This window comes from Ooceraea biroi, chromosome 12 (genome assembly GCF_003672135.1).
Source record: "Ooceraea biroi isolate clonal line C1 chromosome 12, Obir_v5.4, whole genome shotgun sequence".
NCBI classification, from domain to species: domain Eukaryota; kingdom Metazoa; phylum Arthropoda; class Insecta; order Hymenoptera; family Formicidae; genus Ooceraea; species Ooceraea biroi.
In genome coordinates this window covers 6,468,255-6,494,662 of record NC_039517.1, presented here as the reverse complement: position 1 = coordinate 6,494,662, position 26,408 = coordinate 6,468,255, and the positions used below count along the sequence as shown (strand labels likewise).

At 44.1% G+C, this 26,408-nt stretch overlaps 1 protein-coding gene across 3 annotated transcripts in view; it reads left to right on the top strand.

Moving 5' to 3' along the window:
• Positions 1–26,408, top strand: part of LOC105280544 (dipeptidase 1) — a 63,103-nt gene that overhangs the window by 18,158 nt on the left and 18,537 nt on the right. For all 3 annotated transcript variants that reach the window (XM_026974457.1, XM_026974459.1, XM_026974458.1), the window contains exons 4-6: positions 7,495–7,627; positions 13,402–13,552; positions 18,176–18,245. In XM_026974457.1, coding sequence (XP_026830258.1) covers positions 7,495–7,627; positions 13,402–13,552; positions 18,176–18,245 — 354 coding nt within the window. The remainder of the gene's footprint in view (positions 1–7,494; positions 7,628–13,401; positions 13,553–18,175; positions 18,246–26,408) is intronic.

Below are 26,408 nucleotides of genomic sequence, written 5' to 3'. Positions count from 1 at the left end.
TAAAGTCACGTTAATCCAGTCTGATTTAAATTTAAGCGATCGCCGACTCTCAGAATCGCATGCAATTGGCCGTTCACCAATATTGCAATTAAATGTTCGTTCTAACCTGAAGTCTGTTTTGTTCGTGGCAACCAGGGATTATTAATTTATAGCGTACTATACGTGGCACGTGGCATGGCCATAAATCAAACAGCAACGTTACCGCGCCTAATTGCAATTAATCGATTTTATGAAGATTTCATGTCTCACGTTTAACTAAACATGAATGCATAATGCAAGTTCGAAACGTCCCAGATCGCTAATTTCTGTGAATTTTGATAGTTTCGTCCACCGCATAAAGTAATAACGATATCAAATACGTGACATGAGCGGAAAAAGATACTTTATTATCCGCCACGTATTACGGAAATGCAGGTAATTACATATCTGCCGTGTTATGTCATCCGAAACAGCCTCGTGGACAAAACTTTTCCGGGGTTCTTCGTGGATATATCCGGAATTACCAGCGGATCCGATCTTCTTTGAACCGTGAATCTAACGAGTATAAATTCAGGATCCGTTGCGATCGCAGTTAAAACATCCGCGAGCGCTCGCGCACGACGCTTCTACCGGGCGGCCGTTAATAACGGGGATTAATCTGAAATCGCAATTAAGATCTGACCGTAAAAAATCGCCTCTCGGTTCAATTAACGTCGGAAACGGCTCTTTAACGACCCGAGGAAAATCGAGGCGAACTTGAGCAATTAATTTCCTTCGGTTGCCCGGCGTTCATGTGCTGCCGAAAATTTACCACGACACGATCGATTTCCTCTATCCCGCTCTACCGAAATACCTTCGATTAATCCCACGGAAATCCTTTTCGAGCGACTCGGTATCGTTTCGAATAAACTTGGACCGAGCGCGCCAAACTTCCCACCAAGTCGAGGAACGTCTATTGAGCCAGCGACTTCTAATCACATCCGAGGCAGCCCAAAGTATCCTCCAAAGAAAAACACTAATGGTAAAAAGAGAATTGTAAAAGAATTAAAAGTGTATAATTACAAGAATCGTAATGATTGTGATGATCGTGAAATTAAGTATTACTCAAAGATAAAAATCTACTGTAATAATACGGATATTGAAGAAGCCTTGGCTGATGCTTCGCAAATTCTTTTATATGAAGGTTTCCACGGGTTCGAGATATTCTCATTACCAAAAATTACTCTTCTTTGTGCATCGCGAGCTTATTGCGTTTAGAGTAGTTCCTCAAAGGGGAGCGGAAGCTGCGCGGAGAATTTATTTACGGTACTTGAAGCGAGAGTATGAGCGTGCGAGCGTACTTCTGAAGACGTGAAGTGCATGGTCGGGAGTTAGCGCGGTGGAAGCGGCAGATAAAGACGAAACGTCGTACAGTCGCAGAATGCGCACGCAAAGTAGCCCGATGGAAAGTTCTGGGGCGGCGTATGCGGAAATAAAGATATTCCCCGCGAACGTGCTCGAACGTCGAATTTCAGCGCACTCTCGCTGCGTCTCTCATATTTATATAGGTCGTACAGCCCACGAACAGGTCCATTCAAACGAGGATCTTGGCTCGTATTAAATAAGCGATGTGACTCAATAGCGCGGTAATAGCGGGTATATCGGTCGTAGACCTGTTACGGGCGCGGAATAGCGCGCGAATCCATTTAGGAGGTCGATATCGAGAACGCTAGAACCGAGAGAGCGTGGTGCACGCTTCTCGTACACACGCGCGCCCGTTGCGCGATATATATACATTCTTAAATGCATTGAATCTCGGATTAAATCGGAAGGAGGATTACGGGATTTCGGTATCGCGAATGCCGATATTCATTTCCGAGGTGCCACGCGCGGCCGCGTCGCCCGTAAATCCGCGCTTTTTCGAATACGGCCGCTCGCTCGCCCGCGCGCGGAGATCTGTTAAAACGCATTACGAATTAACGGCGCGCGTTGTTACTCGCGCCGCGCATATAAAGCGCCGGTGATCCTGCCCGGTAAAAATAAATAATGCAACACAACGGATTATTCCGATGTGAAACTTTCAGTCATGGCGCAACTTCACCCGGCGCGCGGCGGTGAGACGCATAAATCGAGCGTTTTCGGTGTCGGGCAAAAATATATAACGTCCAAGATCACCCGATATCACCGCTGAGATGTTGACTGGAAGGAAAATTTTTCGAGAGACTTTTGAAAATACCACCGTTTTCGTTAGTAAGACAGTACTCGAAGTGATCTAGCTATTAGAAATCTAGATGCGGTTATGTCGGTCGGTGCGAAGTGGTAAACCATGATAAAGGAGCTACCATGATCCAAAAAGTCTCTCTCTCTCTCGTTCCCTCTTTCTCTCTCTATTTCGTAAAAGCGCGGCGTGCCATAAGGTACGCTTTGAAAAGCATCGAGGTCTTAATGCTTACCTTAATGTCAAGGTATCTGCTTACGTTCAGAGGAGGTGAGGCAGACGTAAAATGGGCATCCACCGTTAACGAGAGAACGTGTAAATGCCCCGCCATTTACCGCGTCGCGGTGTAATAAAATTGTTAACGTTATTAAATGAAATATTAATACGTCGCGCATGACAACGTAGTAAAGCGCGCAGCCGCGTTTATCGTGCGCGTTAACTTGCCGTTACGAGCGATTTTTCATAATTAATGTCAATCTAGGATCGCGAGGTGCGCGGGACGCACGTCGTAATAACGAGGAGAAATTATGGTGATGAGAGCGCAACGCACAATACCTGGATAATTACACGAAATCGTTTTTCCTTTCACGAATAATACGTTCGCGCCGCGCGAGTACATTAATAACGCATTGGAATTGAAACGCAAGATACGCGAGAATTTTGTTATCAAGCCGAATGGAAACGCGCGAGGTATCTCGCAGGGAGTCGTTACACAATGTAATAATAGCAGCGCGGATTATTCTGGCACTATTCGATCAGATCTCTATGATTTTCATTTAATTTTCATCGTAATGCAATTTCGATTGCGTAATGTTGCATATATATCAACCTAAAACGATTCTCTCTCTAAACAGCGGTAAATTTGATAATGTATCAAGAGATATCGGGAAGGAGAGAGCCTTTGAGGATCGCAGAAATTACATCTCGGATTATGTTTCGGCCTCGACAGATCCCTTAAGGTATCCAGTCTGGCAACGTCAGGGCGAAAGGGATAACCACCCGGTTATGTCCATTGGGACATACACGCGTATACACGTATGCATATAACGTATACATAACGATACACGGTATACCGAATGTGTATACCGGTAACCAAACCGAGTCCCGGTTCGATCTATCACTGTCCTGGTTAATTCAGACGGGCTGTTGATATCCACCGTGGAAGGTTACTCCGCCATTGATCGCGTGCCGTCGACTTACATAAGATCTTACATGGCATCGCAACACGAACGAGACTTTTCGTTGTAATTGAACCTTGCCGGCAATCGTTGCCCTTTCAAACCGTTGCCTTTTCAAGCCGTGTCAATTTTCAATGTCGGCATGTACCAATTTTATCATTAAGGGGGGAGCCTGCTTTAGAACGTTGAAAATAAGGTATAATTTTACGAATTTTTTTGGAGAAACTATACAGCGGATCATTATAAAACTTTGATGCATTTATTAGTGCATGTTTAAAGATAAAAAAATTATTTTTTTATTTGAATATATCGCCTGTAGAGGTCGTCCTGGAGGCATCTTAGTGCAGCCGGCATTGTAAATTGGTGAGCATTCTCCTGCCTCCAAATTTCATCCAAACTGAAAAATTGAAATATTTTCTCGTTATTTATGAATTCCCATCGTCGATGAACCTTTAATATTCATAAAAACATTAAGTTAAACAATTACTTTTGCATGAAAAAGTTCAAAAACTTTGCCTAAAAATCGTACTTTTGTGTTCTAAGCTCCACCATTTTGACACTTTTCAACTTTTTTCTTCTCTCTTTGGTTCATCGACGATGGGAATTCATAAATAACGAGAAGATATTTCAATTTTTCAGTTTAGACGAAATTTGGAGGCAGGAGAATGCTCACCAATTTGCAATGCCGGCGACGCGGCTGCACTAAGATTTCTCCAGGACGACCTCTACAAGCGACATATTCAAATCAAAAAATAATTTTTTTTATCTTTAAACATGTACTAATAAATGCATAAAAGTTTAAAATGATCCGCTGTATAGTTTCTCCAAAAACAATTCGTAAAATATACCTTATTTTCAGCGTTCTAAAGCAGGCTCCCCCCTTAAGCTGTTAAACTTTTGCTGTTAGAAGTTTCATCTTAAATGTTAAATGTTAAAGACAAGCTGTTAGAAAGAAAATGTAACCGTAAACGCAAAATTTATTAATATCTTCAAGATTAATCAAGTTTTTAATTTTGTTTTTTTTTCGACACTTTACTCATTCAGAAATATAATCCTAATATAATAATAAGAAACCGAATGCGTGTTCTCGTAATTTATAATAATGCATTGTAAAATCCAAAAAGCACGTCTCGCAGATATCTTCGTTTACAGCCGCAAGCTATCCATCCGGAGAACCGGATGCATCACAAATCACGAAAGTGCATTCCAACTTGAGATGAGTCGAAGCTGCGCGATTTATCGCGTCGGAGGGCCGCTCGATGGGAATTTGCGCTACACTTTCAGTGACTTCGTCGGCAGGAAAGCAATTCGCAAGACGGGAGCAAATTTATGGTCGGTTGTTTAGGAATTTTAGGTGCAGTACGAATAAAGGTGAAACGTTTGAAATGATGATCAAATCGTCTAGTCATCTAGAACCTACAACTTCGACTAATATTTCATCAAATTCCAAAGTTCCAAAGTTCCAAAATGACTAAATCAGTTGAAAAACTTGTAGAACATAGACTTCACGCTATGATCATGCTGCGACATTCCAAAAAACTGCGTAATGGAAATCCGTGCACGTGACATCACGAGAGAGACCCGTTCGAGTTGCTGAACATGAAATACGACGCGGTCGAGGTTCACTAACGCGACGAAAGGAAGAAAGCAATCTTTTAAATCGATTTTCACGTGCGGAAGTGGCCTCCGCGTGGTAAGCTCAAACGACCGTCTTAATAGCCAACGCCCGCGTCGTATTGCCGCAAGCTTGCTAAAAAGTACCCTCGTACCGGGGGGAATGGCGAGCCCTTACAAGCGTAGCTCGCCTTTAAGTAGAATCGCAGACGCGACACGTTCCGTACGCGCGGCGGAGAGTATTTTTACGAAAGCCGGACCTAAAACTCGTCGTGACTGCTGCTCGTTCTTGTGCAAGAGGCTGCGCTGGAGGCGCGGAAGGGAAAAGAAACTTCGCACACATACCAGAACACGTTTCCGTGAACCCCTGACCTAAAATACCAACCATGGTAACTGCTTCCTCGCGATACCTAAGAGAAGGATACGAGCCATTGTACGTTAATACAGATGTTAGTATATCTCGGTTAATATCCGTGCGTTTTTGCTCCGATGAGAGATTACTCCGTTCGTCTAGTAAAATCAAGATTTTCTCCACCGTGACGTTTAAAAATTAAGCTCCGGCATCTGGACTTGAGATTATTGATGACGCGAGTAATAACGTCAAATTCGCTGCAGCGTTCCCGCCTCAATCCGCGTAATCATAAAGAAACAAATTTCCGAGAAAGTTGCCTCATGCCGTATACAAATAATATTTCACGTAGCTGCAACAATTTCTTCACCAAATGAATAAAGCATACTTGACCTGAAAGATCTCGCGCCTAGCATGATAAGGAAACATTCTCGTCAAATAAGCATTTTATATTATTCGTACTCAACTGCATCAAATTGTTCCTTTTAATCATGCTCCGTGTTGCAAGTAGTTATCCAGTTATACGTGAATATAATTGCGCGGTAAAAGTTTCCCGGTCTCGGCATTTCCGTTCGAGCGCGGCGACACGAAGCCGCGGGGCGTAGGCCGAACTTCGCGCTGTCGTTGAATTATTCGCGTGTCGCAATTAGCCGTTCGCGATGCAAGAGTCACCGGGGGTACTTGAAATACAGACGTCCCGAACGTAATTACGGCCGCTGGCAACGCGCGCGATTAAAGCCGCCACTATTAGCAGCATCGCGATCCGCGGGAGTGCAATTTCTGTCGACCGCAGGCCGAAGCGCGCCGGGCAATACAGGAAAAACCCTCGGAAAATGCCCTCTTGCCCCCGTTGATTTACGGCGCTGCGACGGTGACCTCACGCTTCGGGCATAAATTTTCCCTCCCCCACATTGTTAAATAAAACTCGTCCGCGGTAGCGGCGACGATGCGAGCGATGCGCGCACTTGTGCATAATGCGGAAAATTCACGCCAAAGTAAGACACCTCGTCCCCATTTCGCCGAACGACCGCGCAAGAACTTAATGTATCTCATTTCCCAGTTGCGACGGTGCCATCTGACGCGATATTCCCGACTGCTTCCCCTGATAAGAATTTATTAACTCGACTTGACGATACTTTTCCGATTTCTTTCGTGAAGGGATGGAGATAGATACGTGGAGATCACAATCGCGAGAGACATCATGACAAAGGGTAGTGACAAAGGGATAATCCGCGGTCGCCAGTTAATTTCGTTGCGAATAATAACCAGCTAAAATATGCACATAAATTCCACGATGTCAAACGGACGTCGCAACGAATGAAACAAGCTAATTATATCGTCGCATGACAATCTCGCGTGACGGCTAAACGCGGAACGTCATGCGTCGCGATTTTCGCATCGCGTGCCTTTTCGAATGTCGCGTTGTTCTTTGCGTAACGTCGAGTATATGCCGTGCGGCGTAATCTTGAGAGACACACGACACGTTCGGAATCAAATTATTCCGCGATACCGACCGGTCGTACTCCTGCAATGAATGCACCTCGCGCGACTCTTAAAGTTTCCGTTATTTATGATAGTCGCCGATAGCCGGTTATTTAAAATGCAAATCACCCGCTGTTTGCAGACTGTCGTAATATGCATTTAATTATTCCTGGCGTTATCAGATGCCGGATTAAAACGAAGTATTATGTGTGCGTCAGAAATATCTGGTAATTAGAATACGAACGCGATTAACGTTATCGCGTTTTAAACGCGAATAAACCCATGCGCCAATATTGAATAAGGGTAATCCTTCGCAATAAATTGCATTGCATTTTTATCGATTTTAGCTTTAGCACGAGAATAGCCTATTTTACATTAAAGCGTCGTCGTCATAATATATCCATTAACGTGATAAATTCGATGGAATCTATCGATACAAAATTTCCATACTTTTTAAATAATGATAATCATAAAATCATTTTAATATAGTAATTGGTTTTATTTTCGTGCGCTGTTGCCCATTTAAATATTTCATTAATATTAATATGTCAACGTTGAAATTTATATTTGTAAAATATCAGCGTATGTGCGACCTTCATGGCAAATATTAAAATATTCAGAACAGTGCTCATAAAGCGATGTTTGAACTGGCAAACGCGATTTAACTAATGTACTTCTGTCTTGCTTTTTTGCAGTTTTGGTCCGCGTATGTGCCCTGCTCGTCGCAGCATCTCGACTCGGTGCAGCTAGCCCTGGAGCAAATTGACCTTATTCGCCGATTGGTCAACAAGCATCCGGAAAATATGGTCCTCGTTACCACAGCGGAAGGTTCGTGCTTTTTATACCACGCATTTACGAACCCGTGAATGCAACGATAAAAATCGCGAACGCATAAGATATTAACCTGAAACTAAAGGCAGTGCGACTTGCGAGAATGAAATGAAAATGTTGTCCTCCTCCTCCTCCTCTTCCCTCTTCCTTCACCCCGCGATACACATGGCACACGGCCAGCTCGAATCAATCTCGACTGCGTTCAGTGCTTGAAATACTTTCGATTGAACTCGCTGCCGATCGACGTTTCGTCCTTCAGAGAAATATGCGAGGGAAGGTCCACGCAGCGCAACTTTCAAGAGCCATCAATTTAAAATGCCCGCTATTTTTCATTCGACAGGGAATTTATCCACCTCGCCGGATCACAACGAACATTCCACTTAATCCCCTAATGCCTACCATATTACTTGATAATCCGAGTCGCGTCCGGAGAGTAATGCGTTACTCGGCGTCGGATCAATCTTGCATAATTGCTCGCTATATCAATCTACTCCCTCGGTACGAGCTCGGTGATATTTTGAATTACAGATACAAAGTTCACGCGGTCGGGTTTGCCTTCCGAACAAACAGATTTTTAGATCCTGTCCCGGGGAAATTTTTTCACTGCCCGTTATCCATGTCTGTACTCTCCACCGGCTTTCTCCTGTAATCTCCGTGTCTCGCATTTCTCGCGTGTTGATGCATATTCGCGAAAATAAAAGCATAGCTAAAATATTGCCCGCGGAAAATGCGTCGTCCACAGCATGTGCTCTCGCTCGCTGGTCCCTCCGCTCACCACTTCCTCTCCCTCGATATCTCGAAGTGGCGCGAATCACTATCATATAGCATTAAATTTTCATTGTCAAATCGCGTTATCTATTTTCTGCTCGCAAGGCCTCGACATATTCCGGAATCCCTTGGCACGGTGTCAGCGAGGATCATCATCCTCCTTTCCTATTCCTTCCGTCATCTACGCCCTTCGCGGGATTTCTTTCAAAAATTTAGCATGCACTTTAGACCGTGACGAGGAAGCGCGAGCCAGAAAACGAGCAATCTCTTCTTCAACGTAAGAAGCGCCTTTCGAATGTCTTCTTCCGAAGCGTCTTTCGACCCCGTCGAATCCATTCCGGAACGATCCGCCGGAATAGTCGAGTTTTCCAGGTGCGAGCTTCCACAAAAGGATTAGAAGAAAAAAGAAGAGAGACGCGGGAGTGTAATAAGATCGATCCGAAGGAAATGCTTCTCCCACGTATCAGCGCTCTGCTCTATTTTTCGAGGTGAAATCCTCGCGGATGAGAGAGACGTGAGAAACGAGAGAGACGACCTTTACGCAGACACGTATTGCCGCGTTGAGGAGGCGGAAGACAAGAGACGAGAAACTGAACAAATGTATTAATCCCGTGAAAGTTACGGCAGATCAGCTCGGTTGATATTATCGTGAAAAGGGGCAAAAAAGGCAGCGACAACGATGACTGCGTCGTGATGAATCTGCGACATCGCGCAAAGGAGAAAAAGAACGTGATAGCCCCGGTAAATAGCCCCGGTCTTATCGACTGGCTTCTATTTGACGTATATGCATTCCTGGACAAAGATTGATTCGCTTCGCAGAAAAACAAGCCTATCTAGTTTAACATCGCGGAAAATGTATAGTCGCGCACCGCTGCCTTCTCTGGTGGACATTATGAACGGAAATTACGGCGTCGAGCGCGCAAATAGAACGTGTGTGCTGCTGCAAAATTCGGAGTACAAACTCTTTAGCGGTGTAACATCGATATTGCGGCGCTGCATGTTCCATGATGTCTACATGCTCAAACTGTTGACCGTTACCAGAAAAAATAACAGAGAAAAAGAACAATTCAAGCGCGCTCTGTATTTATTGCGAAAAAAATACGTGTGTATATATATATATATATATATATATATATATATATAAAATATACGTCAAAGATTATGATATAGGAAATTCCCGCCAGATTCCTGAGCTCTAATGAAATATGTTGAATTCTTTTGTGTTTTTAATAAACAGTATGAAATTCCTGCCATAGCTCTCCATCACCTCAATTGTCATTGTTTCCCTTTTAACAATCCTCGAGAGATCTATTCCTCGTTTACTTCCTCTCCCTCTCTCTCTCTCTCTCTCTCTCTCTATTATTTTTAATGCGTTATGTTTTGCGAGGAAGTGGAGGAAGTGTGTACGCACGCCACGAATTCCTAGAAAATATCGCTATATTTGGTGAGCAAATATTTGCCGTTGGATTCCGTCGTTCCGCTGTCACAATGCGCGCGCTGTCTAAGCGTAACGCAAATCCGATGGGAAGATGATGGAACGCGAGCAAGATGCGCCGGGTGGTAAATTCTAACCGGAATGGAAAAATGTCGGTCCAGCGTGCCCGACGTACACACTCCTCGTACGTTCGATAACCCCCCACGTCGACGACTGCATGTCGTCGCGCACATGCATATGCAAATGAGCATAAAATACGCATACGTACGTTCATACATACGGACAGCTGATTGTACGAAACTGACGGCGTGTCCTCGCATTTCTCCGGGTGTTCCTCTTTTCTTTTTCCGCGTCACTGATTAAAAATACCGAGCTATTTCAGACCGTGACTTAATTCGCCAATTTTTCCGAGTGTCAAATATACATATTCAGAATGTGACGTTTTGTAGAGAGTCCTGTTCGCGTGCTCTTAAGTTGTCGGCGTACGCATATCAATATCAATGAGACGGACGTTCCGAACCATCAGACGTGTTGCATCGCATTTCCTTTATGTGCAGATAATCCTGTTATTGGTATTCTCCGGCGTTTTTTTTATATATATGAAAAGGGGAGAATCCTGTGCTTCATTCTACGTGCGCGTGATCCGTTCTCGTGAATCATATTTCTTGCAGAGATATTGACTCCACTTTATTCATAACGCGTTTTCGCGAGTGTTGACAAAAAGACAAATGGTCGCGCGTCACCGTGAAGCAAACCGCATGGCTATCTTTTCAAAAATATGCAAATTTCACGCGCATCAGTAACGCGTTATCTCTCCCGACTGAAAAAGGGGGTCGCACGAGGGTAGTACGCGACGCGTGAGCGGGCAAGTACGAAATATAGCACTTTGGGGAAGCAATCTGCCAGATGGAAGAAAGGGCGCCGCTAGAACGCGGAAGATGAGAAATTCCACGAGGAATGGAAGAATGTTCTGAAACCATGGAACCCGCCGTAGCTCCTCCGATAATGTCCAAGTGCTCGGTCTTCTCGTATGTACGTGCGAGTGCATACGTACGTCGGCGTGCGCATGTACATATCGCAAGATATACACGTGTATCTGCGTGTAGGAGGACACACGAACCGATACACTCGCAAAATCAAGTGTATCAGCGTTTCGGGCGGGCGGAACGGGAACGCAAATATATAAATCGCCAGGCGCACTAAATTAGGAGCCCATCGACAGCACGCGTTTTATTCGCGACGCTCCTCTTTCGTCTGCTCGTCCATTAGAAGCCGTAATACAACGTAATCGGCGGCCACGTCAGCGCGAAAAATTAAGGCCGCCGACAAATAACATCGCTGCGATGCATTCGATTTACTCGCGGGAGTGCGTGCGCGCGGCAAAAGTGCATCTTTTTTCTTGCCTACACGTGGAGGAGAAAAGGGAAAGAGCGCGAGGGTGAGGGCGTACTCTCGAAGTTCTCAAATCTAAAGTAACTTAAGTCGACATATCGGAAGTTTTCCGTACGGGGCTATCGGAAAATGACTGTCGTGGAAGATCGCTGTCGTTCGTCGCAGAAGTGGGATTATACATTTAAAAATTATGTAAATTCGAATTGCAGGCAATTTCTCGTGCAGACTTTTATTATACGACCTTTCGAGGAGACGAACAAAAGTACAATTTGTCAACGTTTCTTCGCGCAAGTCGGATCACACGGAGGGAGATATAAAACCGTTTAATTTCAAGACATTTAAAGAAATGGCTAAAGATATTTTTTTAAATGACATTAAAAGCTGTATTCTTTCTTTTCTGTTAAAGAGATTAACAGTATTTGTATTTGTAGATTAGTGCAAAGTTAGTGGTTATGAAATTATTGTCTATTCTTCTATAGACGATGGGAAGATACGATAATTCGGACTCGTAAACAACTCAAGCTGCATTTACTTCCGAAAACGTTTCCATGCAGAAAATTTATCTCTGCGAGTTATTCGATTATCGATCGGCCGGCTAGCGTGCGAGCGTATAGGCACGATAAACGTATTAAAAATATACGTCGACACATTGTAACGATGCAGCGTAGGTCGTATTATGTATTCCGCTTACTGCTTTTGCGATATCGCCGTGCTGCGGAACGATATTTTTAGAAGCGCGGTAATCCGTCGTCGGCGTCAAGTGTATTACTTCCGCCTAGCTGCCGTAAATTCTTTATAATTGAATGATACATTACCGCGCGCTCTTTTCCCTTTTTTTTACTAAACTCATCTATACCGCATAAGCCGGTAGACTGAGTCACGCTCAAACGGACGGACGATAGCAATTCGCACGAGGAAAAAAGAAAACCGCGAGAAAACGATACAAGCACGCTCGCACTCGTATTGATGCAGTTTAATTGCAAACGTATTGTCCCGGCAAGATGCTGCTACGTTCGACGTTGGTATCCAACGAGGATGCGTATTTTAATGAAATCCGCGCAACGCGCACCGCGAAATTGGATTTCTCGATTTCCGTGCAACAGCTCTCGTGTCGTCGATTCGATTAAACGATTAAAATGTCGTAGATCGAATTCGCGGGGGTGCTGACAAAATGCCCGATTACCCGCTGATTAAGAGCTCCCGGCTGCGCCCACCCGCCGAGATTTCTTCGATCGGCTCAATTTTCGGGCCCCCAGGTCGACTGCGCGCACGCCGCCGGGGTTAATCAACTTTTATTTACACTTTGTAATTAACGATCGGCGCGATGAAACATCCCCGATAACGACAGGCAATTTGAAGGATTTAATTAATCTGAAGATCAGAGACATCGGATAAGCTCGCTTAATTATAATCTGCGTGCGTCGCGCATTGTGCGCGTCGTGATTGAATTTTGCACTCGCAATTGTTTACGCTGGTCCTACGCACGAAATAAAACAGGACACACGCTGGACACGCAATGGGATATCGGAAATTGCGCGCGTAACGACAAAGTATTTTTGTCCCGATAGTATTGCGAAGCACGCGCGTGTCTGTGCTGGAAACAACGTTTCGGCGCGACTCTACCGAGTTATTTCCCGACGTCTCGTGCAACGAGAAACTTGTAAACTTCGCGGATCTACTTACCATCGGCATTACCTATCGGTAGCATAGAGCGGAACTTGGTAAAATCGTTCCAATCATTATTGAATCCACGTGTCACTCGCGTTACGTGACGAGTAAGAACTTGCAAGAACGAAACTATTCTTCCGTCGAGGAGAATTAATTAATGAACCGTACATGCACTTGCACGCGTATACGGAACTCGATTTTTCATAACGCTAAACGTGAGAACAGAATTTTCAAAAGATCCAAAGATCGCGTCTTGTATAAGCGTCGTATAAGCGATCGCGTCGCTTTATCTGTGCGAAGCACGCGTCTAAACATTCACCCCCGGCTTATCGGGCTCGTGTGGCGGCACCCGTGTGATTCAGATCCACCACCATCGGAATAATAGCCCGTAATGGTGATGGAACTGAGCCCCGAGTAAGATCCAGATTTACGTTGTTGCATGAATAACGGGCGGCGAGCGGCGTGAAGGGATGTAGCTCGCGAAGTAAGTTATAATGTATGGTTTCAGGTATCGAGAGAGCGCACAAGGAGGGTAGATTAGCGAGCCTGATAGGGGTCGAGGGGGGCCACGCCGTCGGGGAGAGTCTGGCAGTCCTGAGGATGCTGTACGAGCTGGGCGCCAGGTATCTCACCCTCACGCACACGTGCAACACGCCTTGGTGAGTGTGCCGACGCAGAAATAAAAATGCGTTCTACAATAGAAGCAGTAGAGCAGAACACGTTACATCAGCGTTCCGTCATCGGACATCGTAAACGTTTCTACGCTACGTTAAACGTCATCATCGTCGTTGTCATTGATACGCGTTTAGATCGTTACGTGCACGAGTTGCAGCTCTAATCGCGTCGATTTCCGCAGAATGCGAATGCGGAATGCGCTGCGATAAATCCGTCTCGCTCAAATCGAGACATTAAAGACGCATCGCGGGACCTTATTAAGGCCAGAAATCGCGTCATGTCGCTCCATTAAATTTTCACGGAGTGGAAAATGCTGATATCCATTTAAAAATATTGGATACACTTTGTATCTCAGAAAGATACTCGTGCGAGGAAGCTCCGCCGTGAAAGTCGTTGCGTTTCTAGACATTCGCGAGATCGATTAATGATAGTTCGCGCGCGTTTCTCTTTGCCACGTAAGCGCGCAATACATCTGACGAGTGAAAAAAACACCATGTAACCGGCGCGGAGCTAGTCACCGTCGGGATCAGAAGCAGAAATAAAAATGGATCATCCCTGATCCGCGCGCGTTGACGCGTAAACGCCGATTACGTAGAATTTTATCGTCCAGCTGTTGAAAATGGTCCGCAAGCCGCGTCATAACGTCAGGTATCGCGGCAGATGCGATCTGCACTGGAGCCTTTACACCCGGAACTTTTCATCCGCGTTGCCCGGAGCGAAATACCTGGCCGGAGGTGGTAGCGTGTAATTCGAAGCCGTCCAGTTTCATTCATTTCTCGGGCATTAAAAGCTATCGCTTTGAACGCGAGCAGTAAAACGTTTAACGTAAACGGATTAAAGTTCCTATAATAGTTGGTGCACGGCCTGTAAGAACAACGGCACAACGTTACTGCAGCAGATATACGTCTGTACAATAATTCGTGAAATTCGCGTACGGCGTAATTTTGCGGTACCGCCCGGGCTGCCCGGGCTTTTTTTCAGCGGTCAAATTGAAAAAGATGACGATTGCCACACGCCGAGGGATTAGTTATATGAAATCGTCTAGCTTTGCGGATTAATCCTCTTTTGCGCTTCAAAATATGATATTTCGTCTATCTCATCAAAGTCGAAATTTTAATTTTCGCGCGAATAAATTTCACCGTGCGATAAAGGGCGTTTATTATCACGCCGTTCTATTATCGCTCTTATATTAATTGTTGGAGTGAGCGTTTCCACACGAGTGCGTACATGAAAAATATCAAATATCACAGAAACATGTATCCAACACTTTTTAAATAAACGAATAATTTAGTTGTATTGCATTACAATAATCTCCATTTTCAACGAAACTCTCTGATAATCATTGGCAATTTCTGTTTTTTTTTTTAAACATCAAATTACTCTATAGCGAGATAAAAAGAACATCGAACAGAGACTTCTAAAGATCGCAGGTCATTTGCTCCAGCTGGTACCGCGACAGACATAACTAGAAATATTGTTCCACGAACGAACAATGGACAAATTCGCGAACAGCGACGTCCTTTTTTACGAGACATCGACGGCTGCAAGAAGGACGTAATAAAAAACTTTCGGCAATTTACGAAGATAGCTGGGTTGCATCGCAACCAATCACCCTTCCCACAAACGAGACGAACCCTGATTTATCTGTCCCAACAATTTTGGCTCCCGGTTTTATAGCATCGCATTCTGTTTTATGACTTTGCCAGTCAAGAGTCGGTGCTCTATTATAAATTGACTTTGCCGCGCTGCAGCGTACGATACACCGAGATGAATTTACATTTTTCCACCATCGCTTCTCTATCTCGCGCAACTTTTCGATAAGAATGCTCATCAAAACGCGATGAGATATGAATTTCTAGCTAATTAATATTAATACCCTCGACATTAATATCCATCTCGCTCGCAATCTAACACCGCAATTTAAGCGGCCACTTAACGGATTAAACTCACGCGTATCCGTCTTACTCAATTAGCCAGTACATTCATTATAACGTCCGTTTGTAATTATTCAAGGGTAAAATTAACCGAAACACCGATCCGACATTTCAGTGTATCTGAAGAATAAAGGAGAATTTCAGGCTATTTCGTCGAATAATTCCCTCCTAGTCGCGAAACGCGGTATATCGCGTCGTGCATAATGAGAAACACGCAAAATGGTGATCAGCTTGCTCGGCTTATTTATGGGTATATTTAACCCGGCCTCAAGGAACTCTGATCCGAGGGGGAAAACGCGCGCGAAAACCACATCGATAAAAATCGGTAACAATAGAACGGCGATTTATTCCCGCGTCGGTGGCGGCGCAGCGGCCGACATATTTCATGCATTCCCGGCTCTGCTTATCCGTCGCTTCGCAATTAAATCTCGCGTGTAACGTGATAAATCCCGCGCGGATTAATGTATACCGTAACAGTATTATACGCGTCCGGCGAAACCCCGCCGTCCCCGTTTCACAGCTGCGATAGACGAGAAAGGATGAAGGGGAGGGCAACGATCGGGCGACGCAGTGGGCCAAACAAAAATGCTGGATCTGTCGGACGTTGCAGCCGCCACTCTAGACTGCCGATATCATAAATTCGTGAAATCGTGCGGGCGACAGGGACCCGGGCCGTTAAGTCCCGCGCGATTAAGTTCGATCCGGCGAAATGTCCGGCGATGGCAAAATGCCGCGTGTACAGTCTCGGTCGGCGCGGTACCAACGAAAGGGAAAGCCGCGGGAACGGCGATTTAATGGCGCGTGTCCGACGTCGTCGTTTCGCAATTAAATCCGGCAATAGGCTGAAACTTGGCGCTGATCTCTCTCTCTCTCTCTCTCTCTCTCTCGAGAAAGAGAGAGAGAGAGAGGATGGAGGACGGTGGTACGACGATGGATACGCGGATGGCTCGATGCTTATCGATTACCGTTACCATTACTGCCGCCACCACGGCCGCATCGTTGCTCTATTGCGACGGCTTTACAGGACACGGCACTAATGCGCGCGATTGTCAGCGTGGTATTACCCCGACCGACGAGTCCTCCACGCCTAAAGCAGCACGTCGTATGTCTCGTATAATCCCATCTGCACGAGATATTTAACTCCCTGGTCTCTCCGCGTTGTTATTGCGATTAAATGCGCCGCCCGCCTCGAGAGAATTGTGGAGCGCGATGTTACGTGATACGTTACCAAAAGACACATTATCCGAGAAAGCTGAGTTCTCCGCCCCGGAGAAAGAAGTATCGGGCAAGTCGCGTTTCTCGACTCGCGCCTAGCTGATTCGTCTCGCGCAAAACCTATCCAATTTGACGAACCGTGTCGCGCGATACGATCCAATTAGCGATACATCGCGTTGGAGAAAACGTGGCATCGGGTTGATCAAATTGCACAGAGGCCACAGAGGCACGTAATTATTTCTCGGCATTGAATTGCAGATTGCAGATTATTTCTTCAATTGTTTACGGCACGTGTCTGTCGCGTCTGTCCGGTAAAAGTATTGTAGCAGTGCACGCAACTCGTCTCGATTCTTTCATCTAAAAAAGCAGTTGGTTTAAAGAATACTTTGTAGAAAGCACTGAGAGGACTGTGCGTATTAAGGGGGGAGCCTGCTTTAGAACGTTGAAAATAAGGTATAATTTTACGAATTTTTTTAGAGAAACTATACAGCGGATCATTATAAAACTTTGATGCATTTATTAGTACATGTTTAAAGATAAAAAAATTATTTTTTTATTTGAATATATCGCCTGTAGAGGTCGTCCTGGAGGCATCTTAGTGCAGCCGGCATTGTAAATTGGTGAGCATTCTCCTGCCTCCAAATTTCATCCAAACTGAAAAATTGAAATATTTTCTCGTTATTTATGAATTCCCATCGTCGATGAACCTTTAATATTCATAAAAACATTAAGTTAAACAATTACTTTTGCATGAAAAAGTTCAAAAACTTTGCCTAAAAATCGTACTTTTGTGTTCTAAGCTCCACCATTTTGGCACTTTTCAACTTTTTTCTTCTCTCTTTGGTTCATCGACGATGGGAATTCATAAATAACGAGAAGATATTTCAATTTTTCAGTTTAGACGAAATTTGGAGGCAGGAGAATGCTCACCAATTTGCAATGCCGGCGACGCGGCTGCACTAAGATTTCTCCAGGACGACCTCTACAAGCGACATATTCAAATAAAAAAATAATTTTTTTTATCTTTAAACATGTACTAATAAATGCATAAAAGTTTTAAATGATCCGCTGTATAGTTTCTCCAAAAACAATTCGTAAAATATACCTTATTTTCAGCGTTCTAAAGCAGGCTCCCCCCTTAATATTGAACCGTAACAGCCGGATTCATCTCGCGGTGGCACAGATTGGAATGGTTACTAATGAATGGTACTGCGCAACGTAAATTTAATATAGTCGCGTACCGGAATATTCCCGAGATCATTGGAAATAGAGAAACGAGTCAGTTGCGGTATGATTGCGAGCGATCTATTGTGCGGTCCGGTGCGAGCTACTGTGAATAATACTATTGCCGTTATCGTTAGTATTAACGGGGGCGTGGAAATCTGTGATTAGAGAGAATTCTATCGCAATAACGCTCACGACTGTCGCTACTGAGTTACTGACCTGTTGGTTCGTTAGGGCAGACTGCAGCACGGCGGATGAACCCGGTCAAGTGCCTCAAATCGGTGGTCTCTCGAATTTCGGCAAGGTGAGTACGAAAAAAATATGTGGGTTCAAGCTTACTCCGATGAACGATCGTGGATTGAATTCTTCAATATTTGCGAAGACGTGTATTATATTACGAATATATAACACGTAATAATTCATTTATAATTTTCCACTTCTTAATATTTAAAGAAATTCTAGATTCTAAAGAAATAATGTAATTTATAAGATTTTGGATGGAATCACGAAAATGAATGTTACGGTTATGGCATCGAGCACGACCCCATCTAGCACGTATATTTTCATGCTATATTTTCACAATCCATAAAATTTGTGCAAAAATACCATGTAAACATCTCGTGCTGTCATAACATATTATAAAGGATATTGTAAAATCCATGCTATCAATCTCCCAATCAACATGGTATTATTTATGACATGTGTAAAATGGAATTGTGAAAAAATAACGAGAGTATTATATGTCTATATTTGTTTGAAGTTTATGCATTGAAGTATGATTTGATTACGTTTTGAAACAAACCTGTCGACATTTTGCGGATTAACAGCTTCAAAGCTCAATTATAATATCAAACAAAATTAAAACGTACTTCCTGTCTACTTCTTTTCATGGTATGTTGTGACAGAATGACAGAATGATTCTGGCCGCACTAGCCGCACTAAACTGAGTTTAATCGTAAATTTAGTGTGTTTTGTGCCGTTTGTATCGACGTGTCGTCCGCAAATATATGGATTTCGATGAGAATTTAAATGAAAACGATTTCGCCAAAGTGGAACCGAAATGTTTTTGGTCCAATTGGAGAATTCCTCCTCGCCATCCCTTTATCCATCGAGAGCAGTGATATCGAATTTATTGCCACGGTGATTTCACGAGAATCCGTGCGTATGCACTAGAAAAGCTAACGCTGTAACATCAAAGTAATAGCGTCAAACGTTATGATACAATTTTCTCGCTATATCCCATTCTAATTACAGGAATACTAACATTGTGTTAATACGATATTAATATGAGGTGCATAGGGTCGCGTGGCAATGTCATGGACCACTTGAAACTCTGAATATCTCTGTTCTCTAATAGGGAATTGGATACCAACCGCAAGTAGTTTAACACGTGACACCGCGGGCCATATTTCTAACGAAGTGGAATTGCCATTATACGTCTCACATAAGCAGCAAATGAATGTCCAATCCAACTGCTTTCAACGCTTAGCCGACGTGCTGTGTCTGCAGAATGAACATTGAATTCCACAAAGAGAGAGAGAGAGAGAGAGAGTTTGGATCGGTGCGGATCGTTTCGAAATTTAGTTCCGTAAAATGCGCCGTTTGTTCTACCGATTGCTCGAAATTTAGTTTCGTTCATCCTCTGATCCCCTGAAAACTACTAAAATGGACGGAGCATGTTTCGAAGTTCTACAGCGCGCCATTGTTCACTTACATGACGAAGGATGGTTAGTCCGGAGGATTAGTGGTCGTTTCCAAATTCCGTTCAAACTCCCATGCACCTGTTCTGTCCAATACTGGCACAGTAGCTGCTTAACTTTTAATATGCAAGTTGCCGTTGTTGAAAACTTTCAGAACATTATATTCTTATCTTTGCAAAGGACGCTAATATTTTGAGGCTTTAACAAACCGCGCGTTCATTGAAACAACTTGCCCACAAAGAGAAATACAAAAGATTACAAGAGTTTAAGTGACAATACAAAGCGAAATCTGAAGAAGGGATCAGTGAAAACAATGACGAGCTCGATAACTAATTTCGCGCGTGAGGTGATACGAGATCCCGTATTCGGTTTCGGAGCGAACTTTAGGATACCACTCCATTCGCAAACGAGGAGACCGTTCCTAGGCAATCACTTAAGAGCAATGGCGCCTCTCACCTTTCAAGGATATATCTTCCGCTTGTCAAACTTGAAGTTCCTCGCGAAAGTGTCACGTAGAAGAGTCGTTGCGAAAGTTTACGTTACGGAGTAGTTTGAGCAACAGGAATGTCACTCGACAGTCTTCATCGATTCGGATGAGCTTAGGAAACAGCAACAATAAAGTTTCCTCAGCCGTCCCAAAGTTGCGAGATTGCAGTAATTGATCCAGTTGCCATTTGCGCCATTAATGTCTCCGAGTGGCTCATCGAATCTATTTCGAAGTGGGATAAGTTCGGCGAAAAAGTAACGTCCCGGATTCCGCTCGAAGACGGAAGTCTTTATATATTTTCCAAATCACTCTCACGTTTCGAAAATTATCTTGGCATCCACTTAACTCGTTCGAGGCATTTTCGCGCTAGTTTCCAATTAATCGATTTCTACCTAGACGTTAGCCACCACAGCTCCTCCGTAACAGAAATTTTGATTGTGTTTGCGACAGTACTACGGTTAAGTCCTTGCCGATCAAGGAGGAATTGAATTTGCACCACGGTACTGCTTCGAGCTGTTAGTCGCACGCTCAAACAGAGCTCTAAGAACTTCATCGCCTTCATCGCTGATAACCACCACCCAAGGCTCCGTTCCATTAGCAACAGGATTGCGTCAACGGTGACGTTTAATCAAGCTACGATAACAATCGGTGAATGTACTTGGCTTTCACTAATTTTCCGATTGCCTCGAAATTCCGTGTACGTTTGCGTTTTCAATTTGTACATTTACATTGAACAATTTCTACGGCTTTATTGGTCGTACCGCTTTTAAGCATCTCAGATGAAGGCAACAATAAAACATTGCAGCAATATACTTTTTTATGTTTCTGAGGAACACCGGATGGTATTGGCACTTGTTCAAAGCATCACGCTTACTAATTCCATTCATACCGGGTCAGCTTTCGTGGCACATTCACGAAAATGAGTACGGCTGCGAACGAAACGGCGGAGGAATTTTCTCAAGATCTTCCTGCGATGCACTTATTGACTCATTCGTATTTTATGGATCGAGTGAGCCCGAGTTCTTTCTCGTTGCGCGAATATCCATCTGTACTGACGGATATCACCCGCCGTTCTCAAACTCGTGCGGTGAACGGTCAGGAGCAAGGGAAAACGGAAGAGTGGCAGCCGATCCCAGGGGCGTTTTCGACGGTCGAAGATGCATGCGAACGACTTCAGGGATGTGGTACACACGTGAGGCAACTATGTAGAAACTCTACAAATGTTCGGAAACGGCACGACAGCGCATCGTCTTTTTTTGGAAGAGAGTGATCTATCGTCTAACATGATAAATTCCGAAGAAGCAACAATAGACACTCGACTCGAGATATTAATGACTTTTTATCTGTAACGGAACGAAGTTGTAACATGAAACTTAATGTTGGAGCCTATTAAACTTAACGTGGATGAACGTATTGGGTCGTCCGGAAAGTTCGTGCCGATTTTTAATAGATGGCGTTGGAACATGTCTGAATATATCAATGTTATTGAAAACATACGATTTATATACATATGCTTAAAGGTGACATTTCAACGCATCTTTAGGAAAAAAGTTGTTTCAGATAAATTGATTCGTGTCAGTTTTGTACTCTTTTGAAGATGGAAGAAAATAAAGAACATTTTAGACACTTGATGCTTTTCTATTACCGGAAAGGCAAAAATGCCTCACAAGCAACAAATTCGATATGTTCTGTTTACGGAGAAGGCGCTTTAGCTGAAAGAACCGTGCGTAAGTGGTTCGCTAAGTTTAGAGCTGGTGATTTTAACCTTAAAGACCAAGAACGCTCGGGCAGACCCTTTACTACTGATGATGACCAAATCAAGACACTGATCGAGAATAACCCGCGCTACACGACACGTAAATTAGCAGAGATACTGAAAATATCGAAAACCACTGTCCACGATCATGTAGTGAAGCTTGGTTACGTAAGTCGCTATGATGTATGGGTTCCGCATAATTTGGCCGAAAAAATTTAATGGATCGCATTTCCATCTGCGACTCGCTGTACAAGCGCAACGAAAACGTACCATTTTTGAAGCAATTAGTGACGGGTGACGAAAAATGGATCATTTACAACAATGTAGAACGAAAAAGATCCTGGGGTAAGCGAAATGAACCAGCATTAACCACTCCGAAAGCCGGCCTTCATCCAAAAAAAGTCATGCTCTGTGTCTGGTGGGATTGGAAAGGAATCCCATATTATGAGCTCCTACCACACAACCAAACGATAAATGCAGATAAGTACTGCTCGCAACTGGACGAATTAAAGACAGCGATTCAGGAAAAACGTCCAGAATTAGCTAATAGGAAGGGCGTCGTGTTCCATCAGGACAATGCCAGACCTCATGTTTCTTTGACTACCCGACAAAAATTGTTGGAGTTTGGCTGGGATGTGCTACCTCACCCACCGTATTCACCAGACATTGCACCTTCAGACTTTCACTTATTTAGGTCTTTGCAAAATTCTCTTAGCGGCAAGAACTTCGACTCTTTGATCGACATAAAAAACCACCTTGAGGAGTTTTTCGCCGAGAAACCTAAGAAGTTCTGGGAGAATGGAATCTTCCAGTTGCGTGAAAGATGGACAAAGGTTGTGAAACAAAACGGTGCATACATAAGTCAATAAATATTTATCGACATAAAAAAATGTTGCCTTTGAATTTTCCTTCAAAATCGGCACGAACTTTCCGGACGACCCAATAAAGATGGAATATGCCGGCAGAAGACGTATCGCGATGTATATTTTTCCATTTTATCCTTAGATTCGCACTATGCAGCGTACGTTGTTTTTCGCTGAAATTGCTGGAAAGCAGAATAAACGAGATTGCTAACCGTGACAGATGTGATTACCTAGCGCGCACATATTCTTCGGTTGACTCCTTTGCAATGAACATTTCGTGTCACGTTCTCGTGGTACTTTAACGGCATTCGGTAGCCTCGCATCTTATTCTACGTGCGGAACGTAAGGAGAATCCGGGATTCCGGGTACACGGCTCCGTGAACGTGCACGATTAAAAATTCATAGAAAATCTTCGAGCCCGTACGATTTTACGGAATCTTGGATTTATCCAGGCTTCGAGGGAAAGTTCGATTGCATTAGTCCGATTGTATCACTATGGGAGTCCGGATCGCGAGATTACTTACAGTTTCCTTGATCGCCCAGGGATTCCGATTTATCAGTCCGGAAGTATATGCAAATTACTTTAAAATATCTGTTATTCTTTACAAATACCGCTGCATCCAGCACGAGAAGAAATCACACTGCTTCAAGAATACAACGAGATTGCGAGGCCTTCCTAACTACTCGAGTAAATTAACATCAATGGAAAAGTTAAAGTAGCATTGCATGTAACTTCCGCGCAGGTTGCACCCAGAATTCAGAATTATTAATGCACGTGAAAGAAAGTATTAGCCGTGACGAATCGTCCTTTGTTCTCGAAAAGCCCGCCGCTGCTACTAACGGCCAAAGCCACTTTCGTCCCGCTATTCGGGAAAATACCAACGACGTGCTTTCTAGACGTCGAAAGCCACAACGTGCTTTCGCGGGAAAGGACATGCAACTGCAGCTGAAACGGAGCACTTCCGTCGACGCGCGGAATTTACATCGCTCGCATATTCGTAGGAGAGTTAACGCGACTCGTCGTAGTCGTCGTCGACGTCGTTGGTAGTCTCCGCATTCACCAGTAGTACCGGAACATCACGACAAGACGAGTACGACTCGATTTAGCGGCGATGGCGATAACGCGAATAAGGTGTATTATGCACAGGGTAGAATTCCGATAACAGCACCGTTTTGGAAAAATGAGAGCGCGAGTTTCTGGCGATTTGGTTAATACAAAATGCATCTCGAAATTTCTGTTATTACATTCGGATCGAACAAGTTGTTGACACATTCGTGCGTTCAAATAAAATATGTAAAGTAACTTAGCGGAAATCTCTTCGTTCGCCGAGGAAAAAATGGAAAAAGTAAATGAATTTTGAAGGAAACGGTGAAATCTAACTTTTGCAAGTCTCTTTCGGAATTTCATTTGATTACATATCCTTCGAGTTACTTAGTTTGCGACTAAAGCGAAAAATCAAGAGTACAGTCAGCGTTTGAACGAATTTTTGCCGAGCTGCATTCGTAGTGCTTTCTTGGAGAAGATATTCAAACGGCTCTCGCGATTCTCCTTTATTAAACAAAGATTTGCAATTCAAACTTTGTAATTAACTCCGCGCTCTTAATTCGTAGATAAATATAACTGATACACACTTTTTTATTATATTATCAAAGATAACACCGATAACCGTCAGCAATCATATGTAACGACAATCATTAGAAATAATTCAGACCCCGTGATATCGGAAATGTCCAATAACGTCGCGAAATTATTTTTTATTATTGTCAGCGGAGAATATACCGTCGTAACTCACGTTCCGCGTTCAATATCGACACGACGTCAACAGGGTGGAAGGATTTCGGGATGAAAGTTCCTGCCCACGCCAATACGTACACGATCTTCCGGTTAGCGACTGACTTCGATACTCCAAGTATCGACTGCAATTGCCTGGACGGGTTTGCGCGCTATTCGAGCGATTCGGCCTGTTTCTGACACGTCAGCTATTTATGTTCGCAGACTCTCGTGTTCTCACTCTGTCATCCACGTCATGCCGGCCTTCCCTGTTTCCATCCTCCGTCATCTCGTGCCCTACGTGCTTTTCCCCTCAAGATGAACGTTTTTGACACACCGGGAAATTTCACGAGGAAGTTTTATGAATTCTTATTACTGAATCTGCTCTGCGAGGAACGAAAAGACGAATTGCGAAACTCCAAAGTGGAACAGGCGGCGCGCTACTGAAAAAACAATTTATAACTCTCTTCCGTGAGAACCTAGACCTTGAACCTGTCGCGAATGCGATATCAGCGTAAATGGATATTTTATAAGCGCGCGACAATCACATCTAAATGTTTCCAGATATTTTCTATTTAACTCCATTACTTTATTCAGGCTTTTATTCAGAGGTTCGCGCGACACGCGCGTACATTTTACGTTTGCAGTCCAGTGGTCCACGGGCTTTCCACCGTTTTTCATTCGCAACATGTACGCGTGCGAAAAGCTAGAGTTGAAATACCTGTTATCGACAGGTCGAATTTTTAATATCGTGCTCTCTCTCTACTTCGTAAATTCCAAACTGCAAAAATAATTGCGTTAGCTCGATTTTCTATACGCGCCCAGGCTTTCCATCAGATCGTAGCTGCACGAATGACGCTGCAATAGTTTATATACGTGAAAGAAGTGCTGTCAAAGCGATTTATTTCAAGCCATTTGAACGTAGTAAGACTTCTCGCGGGTAAGGATGTTAACGAAAGTACACAGCGTGAGACGCACACCATCAAATCCAAATGAAGAATATAAATTTCACGTCTTAAAGGAGAGCAAAATTGTATATCGTTATATCTTTTTATGACGTACTTCTAATTTCGCGTCTTGCATCTCGCTCAATCTCATCCGCGATTTCTTATCTTATTTCTGTTTCTGCCCTCGCTCTCTTTCCCCCATCCCTTTCTTGCACCATCACTTCTTACGTGCGGTGACACCGACGAGAGAGAAAGCGAGAGAGAGAAAAAGAGAGAAACAGAGCGAGACCAACGGAAGCCATTCCCGTGGCGTCGCCATAATTTACGTAACTGCATAATTCTTCTTGTTTCCACTTATGCAATAGGAACAACGGCTGCGCCAGGCTCGTAAAGATAAAAAATTGTCACCAAGCTCCGAGATTGCCGAGTGTCCGCGGTAGTATTTCACTTTTACGGAGTCTCTTCATGCGGCTAACCGGCGATTCTCTCTCTTCCTACCTTCTTTTCTTCCCACTTCCGCTCTTCGTTCCACCTTCCGTGTCTCCCCCGGCATACCCTCGCACCCCTCGCGAGATTTGACCGGCTTTACTCCGCTGTCGATTAAGATCTAAAGAGCCCCCTCGGCGTGTCTCCATTTCCGTCGGAGGAAATCTCCGCGCAGCACCCCTTTCGCGTGGCACTACCCCTGCTGTCTACATGATCCACACGTGTACTCGTCTACATAGAACCGAGCTTAAATCAGGCAACCACTTCCGCCGGCTGTTTGCCGAGCATCAACGGTGAAATCATGTAACGTGGTAATCGCGTTGCACGGCACGTATCCATTGCTATGGAAGAAAACGGCTACCTATGGGAGACGATTCCGCACAATAAACGATGCCGCGCATTTCCGGGCCGAGACTGGGCGGGCTCAGACAATCGGTCGGCATAAAGAATTCCGACC